General features: G+C 43.7%; 1 protein-coding gene across 7 annotated transcripts in view; it reads left to right on the top strand.

Annotated features, from left to right (window-relative positions):
- Positions 1-13,146, top strand: part of dlg3 (discs, large homolog 3 (Drosophila)) — a 76,339-nt gene that overhangs the window by 39,165 nt on the left and 24,028 nt on the right. For 4 of the 7 annotated variants that reach the window (XM_034597120.1, XM_034597116.1, XM_034597123.1 and 1 more), the window contains 7 exons: positions 5,895-5,948; positions 6,505-6,555; positions 7,817-7,941; positions 8,363-8,532; positions 8,864-9,000; positions 10,457-10,601; positions 11,749-11,911. In XM_034597120.1, the coding sequence (XP_034453011.1) occupies positions 5,895-5,948; positions 6,505-6,555; positions 7,817-7,941; positions 8,363-8,532; positions 8,864-9,000; positions 10,457-10,601; positions 11,749-11,911 (845 nt within the window). The remainder of the gene's footprint in view (positions 1-5,894; positions 5,949-6,504; positions 6,556-7,816; positions 7,942-8,362; positions 8,533-8,863; positions 9,001-10,456; positions 10,602-11,748; positions 11,912-13,146) is intronic. The other 3 variants (XM_034597118.1, XM_034597121.1, XM_034597119.1) reach the window with 1 other exon arrangement.

The raw sequence follows: 13,146 nt of genomic DNA, 5'->3' as shown, positions 1-13,146 counted from the left end.
AGAAAATATCAAATTAGAGCCACATTTTTAGTTTTCATATAATAGTAATGTTTTTTGGCATTTGGGGTACACAACAAATTACATAAAGACATTATTATATAGAAGCAGTTTTTGGACAATGAATATAACGGTATTTAGGCCCAAAGAAACTGACGAAGTTAAACAAAAACAAGGTTTCATATTTTGGGAAATATGCTTTCTTGCCAAGATTCAGATGAGATTATCGATGGTAAATGTGAAGCTAAGGCAAGAAGCCAGCAAACTGAAGCCCCTTTTCCACTGGTCCAACAACCCCACTAACACCTGCTCATATCTGGCTTTTGTCTGCAGTGTGAATAGGTACAATCTGCATTCACTCCAGGGTCAAATCATTCTGCAGTAGACACAGGTTTTTATCGGCCCCTGCTCCTATCGGCAGTGATGGAAACGTGACACTCAGGTGATAGAGACTGGGAGCAGTGGGAAACGGCAAACCTGGATTGTCCTTAAGAAACAAAATCCCCATGTAAAGAAAAATGTTGCTGTTTCTTCACTTTGGCTGTTTAGCGATTAAACAAACACAATATAAAGTGTTAATCTGGGAGTTTTAGAGGTGCAGGTCTGTGGGTTTGTTACATTTGAACAGAGCCGGACACGCCCCTGCTTCCAGCTGTTATGCTAAGCTAAATTAGACGGCTGCTATCTTTATGTTTATCTCTTATTTGCAATGATGCAAATAAATATATTACCCAAAATGTCAAACCTTTTAATCATGTCCATCAGAGCTGCTTGACAAACCATGTGATGATAAACACAACACTGAAGTGATGCCATAATATTTGAACATGTCTCCTTTTGATTTAACTGATGACGTATGGATTTGAGAAATTTGTGTGTCTATGTCGGTGTGTGTGTGTGTGTGTGTGTGTGTGTGTGTGTGTGTGTGTGTGTGTGTGTGTGTGTGTGTGTGTGTGTGTGTGTGTGTGTGTGATGTGGACAGGCAGTGCTGAAGGCAGTCAGCCACATCCAGCCCATGGCCAGGCATGTGCGAGCACAGAGCTGCATTAGCTGCAGTGAGAGCCCTGAGAGGTGAAGCGGGGGGAGGTAGCCAAGCGGGACAGCAGACCAATAGCGTGCGAGTACCGGTTACCATGGGGACACATTGATTATTTAACAATTTGGATGAAGCCTGTGCCTCGCACTTGCCAAGGTTCAGTGGGAGTCTTTGTTGCCTTACTGTCCTGGGGGTCTGCAGCCAAGTGAGTGTTGTGTGGTGTAATGCCAAAGGGATACGATACACATGTACGGTGATGGAGACAAGAGACAGATACACAATCTCAGCTGACAGAAGAGCAAGATGATAGATTGATGAAGAGGAAGCCATTATGAACAGATGGGTGAATAAAGACGAGGGAGTGAGAGAAAGAACGGACTGTGGCGAGTGAGTTTTCATCACTCCTGGTGGTCAGCGGGGACTTGTTGTAATGATCTCATGCTGGGGAGGCAGTCTGGACTCATTGTCATTGTTTGTACAGGAGCTCTTTGTGTCCACTATGCTCACATGCTTCCATTTATCAGCTGATGGTCCGTGTAATACCAAAGCTACTGTGCGTCTGCATTGCAGGTGGGCAGAAGAAAAACTGTGACAGGAGCCTTTAATGACTAATGTATGAATCAAGAGAAAATAAAGGGATTTATAATTATGGTGATCACATCTAGATTTGTTTTATTCCTGCTGTATTTGTCTCTCCCACATGTGTAGAACATAGAGCTACATTTAAACCTGACATTAATATTCAATCTGTATTAACATGTGTTAAATCAAGGTACAAATACCAGAGTATAGCTTGAATAGCTCAGAGTAGGACTGGATCAGGCAGCCTGCATCTAAATAGCATCCATAAAGCGTGACCATGTTATTAAAAATCCACCCAGCAGGCTGAAAGGTCACCTTACTTGTCCTCACCACCACCACCTCCACCAGCTTAGACAGACCTGGCAAACGCTATCAGTATTAGCAGGAGCTGGGAAATGACTGTGACCTGGTATGCGCCATTTATGTGGAGTAATCCATCAATTCCAACCAACTCTCTTAAATACATTCTGGGATGTAGTCACCTGCGGGCTGAGTGGAGAAAACAATAATTTGCAATAACAGGTGTAAATAAAGTCGGGTTAGGCATAGGTTTAGAAACTCTTAAAGGTCTTTATGGTGTAAATTGGGTTTTTATTTATAGCAAACACCTTGTCCTTTCCATGAGGAGGCCTAACATTTAAAATGTCGTGCCATGTTGCGCCCTGCTTGGCCTTTGGTTGCTCATATTGCAGAGTAGTCGAGTTCAAATCAAGTTTAAAGTCTGCATTATTGAAATTCAATTCGGGATTAAGCCCAAATCTGCAACCTTTTACTGTTTTACCTATTGGATTACATCAAGTTCTCTGACCCACATTCACCTGCGTGTCACTGACAGACATTTCCATCCCATCCCGGACTGACATCAATCAATAAGAGACTGCTTTTGTCTTCCCCTCACAGCTTGACTGTGATCCTCAACCTGCCTCCCAGATACTATGAATTAGTGTTTGTCCTCTGCTCGTCCTCTGTGGGCCCATAACCGCACAGACCTCCTCCATGTGTCATAAAACTTCAGTGCCGGTCAGATCTCCTGGTCTTTAATGAGCTGTCTGCTAAGTGAGAGTATCACCAACAGCGCCAAAGGAGGGAGGGGGGGGGGGGGGGGGGGGGGGGGGGGGGTGGGGGGGGGGGGGTGGGGGGGGGGGGGGGGGGGGGGGGGGGGGGGGGGGGGGGGGGGGGGGGGGGGGGGGGGGGGGGGGGGGGAGGGGGGGGGGGGGGGGGGGTGGGGGGGGGGGGTGGGGGGGTGGATCCGAATTCTAATCCAAGTTACCTGAGTAAATTGGCAAAAAGGTTAAACAAACCTCATGTTGAGATTAGTCACGTTGAGATTATCTTCCATTAATTCCTTTTTGTTTGTCCTTGTTATGTGAGATTCAGATAGAGGGATTAACGGCAGACGCGAGTCCGAGGACGTGGATAAATACGTGCTGTTCTTATACGACTGCTGGGTTTATTGTGGTTTCAAGGCCGGCCTTGTAGGCGTCAGGTGATCAAATCGTGCCGCATCGGTACTCTGTGACACTCACACTGATGAGCACTGCAGGCGTTATACTGTAACAGGTGTGTTTTGTCACATGTGCTCTCAGTAGTTGATTCAGTGGTTTAGTCCGTCACCGAGGGACAACGGTCGCCGATGTGTTGCCCTCAGGCTGCGTTTCATCACTTCTTGCTGTTTGGGCTTTAGTTTCAGGAGCGACTGTCACTGACATGGCTGCTGTGGATGTGACTCTACAGTTTGTTTTACTGCTAAACCCTCTTCTGGATTTTGGGTGTGTGCTGTGCGCTGGGGTCCAAGATGAAAAAAGTGCAAAGCAAAAATGAGAATTGTGCAAACACAAGCACAGACGTGAGCATCTGTTCGACCATATGCAGATTACAACCAAGGCCTGATTGTGCTGACTGTGAGGGAGGGTTGGGAGGGAGGGAGGGAGGGGGTGTTCCCAGCCACAGCTGTCCAGAGTCATAGCACATCACCGCCGAGCGGAGTGGGTCAGATCTACGGCTCCGGTTTATCTGGAGAGCAACCTTCATTACCGGGGAACTCGCTCAGTGACCAGCGTGGAGAAATGAAATGACACCTGAACAGCTTGTGAGGTGATGAACGGGGTTTGATCCAAGCACAAGATCTTTTGAAGGGTGCGTTTCGAGCTCCGCTCTCTCGTGGACGCAGCAGTATGGCAGCCTTGTGCAGCGTCACTGAAAACAGTTGACAAGCAGTGTAATAGAAAAAAGAGTAATCAAATTTATAGTATAGGCTGCTTAGATCAGGAGAGTAGTTGACTATAATTTTCTCATTATATGAGATATGATGATGTATAAAGTCATGTGATATGTTATATATCCCTTGAATATATTTCTTTATGTTTGAGTAATTTTGCAACAAGCTTCTTATGCCAACTTCTGATTTAATATGATCAATGTGATGAAGTAACTTTCAGATATTTATTTTATTTTTAAATATTTCAGTTGATACAGTTAACACAATATTTATATTTCAGTATAAATATTATTTGATATATAAAATTACATTTACTTTGAAAGAGGATTTTATCTATATAGCTCTCTATGGAGAAGTATATGTCTGTAAGTAAAATTATTGATTAAAAATATCACAGGGGTGTATAGAGAAACTCAGGAAATGTTATATGTAAAAAAAAAAATCTATATCAACACATAACAATACAAAGTGGGGCTCACTACTGGATTTTTTAAAACTAATTTGAAATGTTAATCAGCCTTCATTTTATAAAGTTCAAACCAGGTTCTAACATGTAAATAATTAAAGAATATCCACATGTATTAGGCCAGAGGTGAGAGGATGAGTCTGGGTGAGAGGAGGGGAGGGGAGGGGAGGGGGCAACATAGTCAAATCAATAAAAAAGTAGACAGCAAGTCGAGCTGCTCCAAACCCAACCAGCGTCTCCTCCTTCACACGTTCCACTCGGACAACTCTCCTCTGGCCTCAGCTCACAGCCGCTCTGAAGTGAGAGAAGAAACACCAGGTGGCATAATAGAGTCGAGCTGAAGAGTTGAACTGTGAAACTTGGGTTGGGTTCAACTGATACTGAAACTAAGCCTCAACGCTGCCAGTAGTTAGTCTGCGTTTAACATTTAACCCTTTTGATTCACCCACAGAAAACAAACACCAGGGAGCAGTGTCAGTGTTTCCCTGATAGGAGTGTTTATGTCTCAGAGGGACATCTTTAAAAATGATCCGGGATCAAGAAAACTCTCAACAGAAACCAACTTTTTAGTTGACTTTAACTATTAAAGTCATGTGTTTTTCAAATAATTCAGAATTCACAGAAAACATTTAATAAACATTATCAATTAGAATCGTGTTTTTACAATAAATACAAAATGAATGGGTTATGGGCTATTTTTTAAATAAAATAATAAAAGTTGTCAATACTCACCTCACCTGATATTTATTTTTTTCCTTGTTAAATGAAAAGGAAACTGATTATCATCACTGTTCCCAGAATAAAACGGTACCTCCAAATTAAGCAGATATTTAGCACATATCTGGGGTTGCAAATATATGTATATTGTTAATTTTTCACAGTTGGTCCCATTCAAATTTCCTAAAATCCAAAGGGACATCTTAAAAACATGTATCAAAAAAGCCTTGTATTTGAGAAATGAGAAGTATTTTTCTCTTATTATTCAAACTGATCCTGAATAATTCTATCAGTTGTCTAATTAAACAATGCACAAATTATTCCAATGTTACACTTCCAATAACACAAACCTAGAATGAGATATACAAATAAATAAAGCTAATGTCGTGTTACAGTATCAACCGAATGGTGACTGAACAATAATCTCTTGCACACTGTATGTGACACTACACGATGTTATATCTGTGTGCGTGTGAAGTGAAAGTGAAGACGAGGAGCTGATGTGGGATGAGACGTATTGTCCCAACAGCCAGAACACGAGCCAGTTTGTTTTTATGAGGTGACTCTGGAACGTCTGGCTGAGGCGGTTAATAAGCAGCGGTCTCTCTGCCCCAGTCCTCATTGTCAGTCCTCACACCTTTACCGCACGCGCACGCACGCACACTCACACACACACACACACACACACACACACACACACACACACACACACACACACGCAAAGCCTCAGCCCCAAGGGGACTCACTGACTGTTCCTGTGGCATCCGTTCACTTTATTCCCAAGTGGCAGTGTGCGTACCGCATTATGTCTGCATGCTGCCAGCCTCACACACACACACACACACACTGAGATAATGTGTATCTGTTCATATTCACAGGCCAACCCTCCCCCCATCATCGTCAACGCAGACTCACTAGATGCAGGCCCTTATGTAAGTATCTGTTCTCTCTCTCTCTCTCTCTCTCTCTCTCTCTCTCTCTCTCTCTCTCTCTCTCTCTCTCTCTCTGTACAGTATACATGTCTCTCATTCACACTCCCTCTGTGTCGGAGCCTGAGCGTGTTTACGTGTGCGGATGAAAAGGCCTCCTCCTGTTAGCAACATTTGGTTTGCCATGTGGACCAACATCCATTATCCCATTGACCCTGCCCTGTTTGTCGGGAATGTGCCTTCTGCAGCAGCACATTCAGTGTCACAGTGCATGTGCAATTTTACGAAAGGATGATGCTTTGGATTACAATAAATCAGAAATTCATGGTGGTATTTTTAGTTAATAAAACAATCATGTAAATGTGTTTTGTGTGTATTTTATCAATGGTACCAGTCTTCATAGTTATCTGTATTCGGTCTGTTCATGTGTCCATTGTGTCCTATAGGATGTTGGATCAAATTTGCATGCTTCTCTTTTTTACTCAATGTATTTTTAGAAAATGACGTGATTCAGGCTCAGTGATGTAACCAACCATTCTCTCTTTTCTTCTTCTGGCAGGTAAATGGCAGTGATGGGATGTATAAATATGAAGAGATCATTTTAGAGAGGGTGAGTTGCTTGTTATCTTCTTTTCATTTTATAATGTATTTTCTGCATGATGGTTAGATTTCTGTCCACTAGGTGGTAGTAAGCAGTCCTCAGTCATTGAGCCTAAAGAACATGACAAAATATAAATCTCTATAATAATATATGAAAATATTATATGATATGAGGTTTGTTATAAAAGTTATAACTGTTAAATCACTGCAACCAGACACAAGTCTTAAGTGTGATGTCATGTGAGTATAAGGACAGACTAAGACCAAGAGGAGTCTCTTTTTTACATAATCCTGATGCACATGTCATCAGCAGACGCCAGAAATATAAAGAGCTCTCCTGTTCAATTGTTCAGCAGGCACCACTACACTTGTCAGCTGTGTTTCAGCTTGTAGTGGCAGAGCTATATGTCTCTACTCTCATTATTCCACCCACATATAACTGCACCTCCGACCCCTTGATAAATGCACAGTTTCTTTCTGCCCCTCACACTCTAAGTGGCATCTCTGCATGCAGAGGGCTTGAATAAACTATGCAAAGTCACACTTTAAAAGGTCTGTGGGTGTGGAACATTTGGTGGTAAGGCCCAGTGTACTCCACTCAGCTGCAGAGCAGCACACTGGGAGGCCTCAGCCTCCCTCTGTCCTAATTTGTTTCGACTGTTTCTCATTAATTATAGAAAATAATAAAGTGAAGTCTTTTCTCAGCTGTCTTGTTTGCTGCCAGTCTATGGCCACGGCTGTCACATGCAGCAGTGTGCCTGGACCCGCCGGATCCAAATGGGTCCTCTGTTGTTCCAGGAACAGGAACATGGGGAGGTGGTGGTGTCCGTCTCCTGCAGAGAGCGAGAGGCTCTGTATCATGCAATAGAAATGATGCTTCTTGGGTCATCTTTACCTTAGACCATAAATCCACTTCTCTGTTGACGTCTCTAACACTGATGCCTCTCTGTGGGATGATGGAATGAGCATGACATTTTGAATGAAGTGCCCTCCTCTAATGGAGTGCATGGCATTATCTTTTGTCACATGCAAGGACACACACACAGGCACACACACGTGCGTGTCCACAAAGATGAACATCAGAAACGCCTGTAGAAATCCCTGCAGTGGTCTGCATCGATCACACGTTCCTCTGAGATACCAATACACTTAAGAACCATATTGTTCTGACCTTGAGTCCACATTGGGTGCATGTAAATGTGTGCGTGTGTGTGTTGTTGTTGGTTTTGTTTTATTCCTTATTGAAAGTGTCAATCATAATGTGTGTGCAGGGGAACTCTGGCCTGGGCTTTAGCATTGCTGGAGGAATAGACAATCCCCACATTCCTGATGATCCAGGAATCTTCATCACCAAGATTATCCCTGGAGGAGCTGCTGCTATGGATGGACGGCTGGGGTAAGTTCCCCTTCTCACCGTGTTACCCTCCTCCTCCTTCCTCCTTCTCCTCACCTCATTCTTTCCATCTACTCTACCCAAGCTCTTCTCTCTCTTCCCTAACTTCCCCTCTCTCATCTTTAATGCTCACTACCACCGTGTCCCGCCAGGCAGTGCTGTGTGGGAGGCAGAGTTTCTACAGCCCTCTGCCCCCTGGCTCTGTGTGGTTCCTCAGATTTATGATTCACTGGAAAACCAAAGCCTGAAACATGCAGAAATTATGATATGGAGAGTTTTTTTCATATGCTTTGGGGGTTTCTGATTACATTGGCCATGCTAGGGTCCCTCCCTGCCTTTGTGCAGCTACGAAACTCCTGTTGCTGTTGACTGACAAGCTGATGTGTGCAATAGACAGTTTATATTAAAAGGTTCCCCTCCACAGGGTAAATGACTGCGTGCTGCGTGTGAATGAAGTGGACGTGTCTGAGGTGGTTCACAGTCGGGCGGTGGAGGCACTGAAGGAGGCGGGGCCAGTGGTGCGGCTGCTGGTTCGACGGAGGCAGGCGCCACCTGAGACGATTTTGGAAGTCAACCTGCTGAAAGGGCCCAAAGGTCAGAGACAACACAACACACACACTCAGAGAAGAGAGAGAGAAATATGAAAGTTAATGCATCCTTCTAGGAGATGAGTGGAATACTGAATGACGACTATATTTTTTAGGTTAAAAAATGTTTGCAGATATAAGTACGAGGTTAATAGGCATTCAATTTGGAAAAAAATAGACTTAAAAAAAGACTTTGAACATTATATTGACTAAGAAGCCATTATTCGTCTGAGAGGATACAGACGCAGACTCAGGGTATATCTAAAAATGTATAAAAGCCAGAGGTCATTGTGTTCATACATGTATTGACTTTCTGACTGTGTGTATTTCTCAACCAGGGCTGGGATTCAGTATCGCTGGAGGCATTGGGAACCAACATATCCCAGGAGACAACAGCATCTATATTACCAAGATCATAGAGGGAGGAGCTGCGCAAAAAGATGGACGGCTGCAGACTGGAGACCGCCTGCTAGCTGTATGAGACTCCCTCACATATCGAGTGTTCACATCAAATGAACTCATTTTAGGTTTAATTAGTTCACTGGCAAGTTAAAAAAAAAAAATGTCAGTACTGGTTACAGACATATGTTGCTGTTGCCGGGCGGGGACAGTATTTGCTCTCTGTAGATGACTGACTGTTTATGGGACATGTTAACTACGCTGCATTATCTGGTTGGTTGCTCCGTCATTTTAAGCTAAGTGAGACATGCAGCACACATCAGCATTTATGACTCTGTGCATGATCGATGATTTATTGTCCCATGGCACGGGCCAATAAAAAGGCCCATCCGCTCAATATGAGAGTGAGAAACACTGCACTTGTTTAAGGCTGCTGTACATCAAAGAAGAAATCACTCATCACTGCAGTCTTTACGTCATCACTTCCATTAACGCACTGTGCATCAACAGATAATGGGCATTTACACACTTTGCCTTTCACATATGAAGAACGCAGCAGGAGATCGTCCGGGTCAAACACATTCACAACAACAGGAGAATGTCCGGACTTCATGTCTGAAAACAGCTCATGTTTTAGGAAATTGGACGAAACGTTTGAGAATTTGTATTTTATTGTAAATTAAGAAAACTCGGCATCTTGAAGTTAGCTTTCAGCCATCATGCTACATGTCTTCAACTTGTTTTATACAGGATTGACCTCTCCAGTCCGCTTGATTTTAGTAAAGAACATATTAAGTCATCATTTCTCATTGACAGGTAATATACACAAAATCAGCTGTCACTGTAGGAACTGGTTCACAGAGAAATACCTGAGATATAAAAAATCTGTGTTAAACATATTTGCCAAAGGAAACATTTTAGCCCTCTACCTTACATAACAGAAAGATATCTGGCTCCAGGGAGGAGCTCTGCTTGAGAGCAGTTTGGCAGACATGTTGGCAACATCCAGACGGCATCATTTGCGGCACAAATATACAGTATAGTGTGTTATCCACTGCAGCGGATCCACGCCATTTTGAATTTTTCAACACTTAATTTCCCATATAATGTACTGTACCTGTTCCTTTGTGCTCTAACGTGTTATTGACAATGCAGTGAGCTGCTTGCCTCAGCTTAAAGAAAAACTGCTAAAATATGGGGTGTTAAAAAAGTTTTGACTAACAGCCCATTTGCAGGAAATCGTGTCTTCAAAGACAAACTGTAAGAAATCGGTAGAGCATCTTTAAAACCTCTACCTACAGCTATTGACCTCTGTTAACGCCGCACAGCACACCAACCTTTCACTCTGTCGTTGAAATGCACAAAATTCTTCCAATACCTCTGAGCTATGATCCATTATTGTGTTGGCTGGTGTGATGGATGGTGTGATGCGTGATGTTGTCACAGTGCAGCCAAGACACGAGGTGTTCAGGTGTTGTTCAGGATTCTTTCCTTTACACTCCTTCTCTTTTCTCGACAATCGTCGCATTCAGGTGAACAACATCGTGCTGCAGGACGTGCGTCACGAGGAAGCCGTGGCTGCACTGAAGAACACCTCTGACATGGTTTACCTCAAGGTGGCCAAGCCGGGCCCTGTGCATCTCAACGACATGTACGCCCCACCAGACTACTCCAGCAGTACGTATCTATCTCATCTTGTTGTTGCAGAGATAATTCTGTTCATACACTGTCTGAGTCAGGGATTAGACTTTACATTCACAAATACATAGGAAGTAGCCAGATAACTACAATAGGTTTAATTATATAAAGTGTTTGGCGTAAAGTAAAGAGTGATTTCTAAGTCAAGCTCCATCAGATTTTTGTCTCTATCAGAGATTTTCCAGCTGGCCTGCATACATTTTTTTGTTGGATCTCTGTTCTCTCCCCAAAACTGCTATGCTCAGACACCCACATAGTGAATATAGTGACTTTTTGTGCACACACACACACACGCATGATCCTTCCCACAACAACAAGAAGCGCAGTTCTCTGCCTCCCACTGAGTGTGGACGGTTTCTCACATCCCACCTGCTCATGAGAGCCCACGATCCTGAGCTGCAGCATCTCCAATTTCTACACAGTGATTTAGTATCAGAGGGGGCTACTGAGGGCTCTCTGTACGTTCTAACTGTTTGCAGTTGTCTGAGCTTAAAACAAGCCCTTAATGCAGACTTAACTCCCTTAGCTCTGACAGTGCAGCCCGTGGTCAGATGACCGGGACGGGAGACACTTGTTTTATCGTGCTCAGCTGCCGCCATCAAGAATGGAAATGACCTCTGAAATCCTGCTTTTTCATGCATGCACACAAAGTGCACCAACTTTATGGGAAAAAATCTCTTATTTTCTCCTTAATTCATATTTTTGTGGCCTAGCCACCATGACTATTGCTAATAATATCATTATCACTAAGTTAATTGCTAAGATCTGGGAACCCAGAGACATAAAAAGTAGTCAGATGATCAGACAATATTTAAAGAAAAAGTAAAAAGTCAGAGGTCGGGCAAACTCAGACTTTTTGGGTTCTGCTTGGACTTATTATATATAACACTGTTGTGTACGTACAGTTTACGTGTACGTGTTATTCTGGTAACATTTTCTAATTAGCAGTTGAATACAAAAAGCTTGAAGGAATGTCATCAGGGTTGGAGGCCTTCTAGACCCTCTAGTTTTTGTCCGGATCAAAGTGGTTAACTGACTGATTCCTTACTGGGTTGTTGAAGTTGTCAGTCTTGTGCTGTGTTCCTGATGCACCTGTGTGGTAATCATTCTCTCTTTCCCCCTACTGGCCTGGCCCTCGCTCCAGCCTTCCCAGCCATGGTGGACAACCACGTCAGCCACAACTACATGGGGGCAATGGAGCCTAAACCCGTGTACCCGCCGCCACAGGTTACCCCGTCCAGGTACTCGCCAGTTCCCCGCCACATGCTCGGGGAGGAAGATTTCACAAGGTAGATCACAGTTCCTCCATGAATGATTCTCTTTCCATTAGTCATACAGCCTCTATGAATGCAGATATTCACTAACTTCACAGCACATGGTTCCTCTCTGGAGATCAGCGAAAATGCCTTTTTGGTATTTGCTGGTGAAGTTGTTGAAAAGGAAAGATGTAGCGCACAGTTGTTTGGGGCTACATTGATTTTTAAACATGTATTTTAAGTTTTCATAAGTTTCCTTTTGTTTCTCGCCGCCTCCATTTTGTTATTTTGGTGTTGTCATGGTTCCTTTGACGATCCGTGCACATATTTGCATTTGATGAGGCAGAACAAATGCTTGGTTTACACATTTCATCTCATCGGGGTCATGGTGCTGCATACTAGCTGAGTAGTGTGTGGTGGCTGTGTGCTGAGAGAGGCCTCTTGTCGCTTCTTGTACTTGTTATGACTGAGATTTAACCTTTGACCTTGTATCCAAGTACTGGATAACAAGTAGCATTCATAGGAGCTTGATTGGAGTGTCCCACGAGGCCTTAGGTCATCTTAGCCCACATCTCTGGACGGGGGCTGGATCTCTCTGTGTGTGACCGCATGCAGGCGCTTATACATGTCTGTGTGGAGTGAATGTGTTACTGGATGAGTATTAGCTGTGTGGTTCTGTAATGTCCTTGTCCAAGCTGTCTACATGACTTGTATGTGCATTGTTGCATCTTTGTTGTATGTGTGCTTTATATGTGTCCTACACTTGTCCCGTTCACTGTGATTCCTGTACCCCACAGCAGGGCTGAGCCTATTTACAGTGTCATCCACAAACCTGGGGACAGCAAGGGGCCCCTGGCCCTCTACAGAGGCTTCTGTCCTTCCCCTGCTCCCTTGTGCCAAGGTCCACTCCCCTTCTCTGGCAGGTACTAACCTAGTCCATCACGCCTTGCTTAGCTAACCCTCCACTCTAGCTCAGCATTTTGATCTGGCAGAAGACAGCAGTAGGACCAGACGGGGATGGAGTCCACCTCCCTCACCAGAAGTTTGTTGTCCCACATTTACACATAAATCACACAAAAAGAAATAGACAGAAATGAGCAATGGACATTTAAGATACAAGGAAAGGCACAGAGACGGGTGGTGGGTTGATATATTTGTTCATTTTCAAGCAGGGCGTCCTTTTAACTCATTTAATATTTCTGTCTCTTTCTGTCTGTATGTTTTGCATGTAAATGTTCCCCCCACCTCATGTCTACTTTCCTGCTTTT

This window comes from Hippoglossus hippoglossus, chromosome 10, assembly GCF_009819705.1.
Source record: "Hippoglossus hippoglossus isolate fHipHip1 chromosome 10, fHipHip1.pri, whole genome shotgun sequence".
NCBI classification, from domain to species: domain Eukaryota; kingdom Metazoa; phylum Chordata; class Actinopteri; order Pleuronectiformes; family Pleuronectidae; genus Hippoglossus; species Hippoglossus hippoglossus.
Note: the sequence above shows the minus strand (reverse complement) of the source record. Positions and strands in the feature narration are given on the sequence as shown.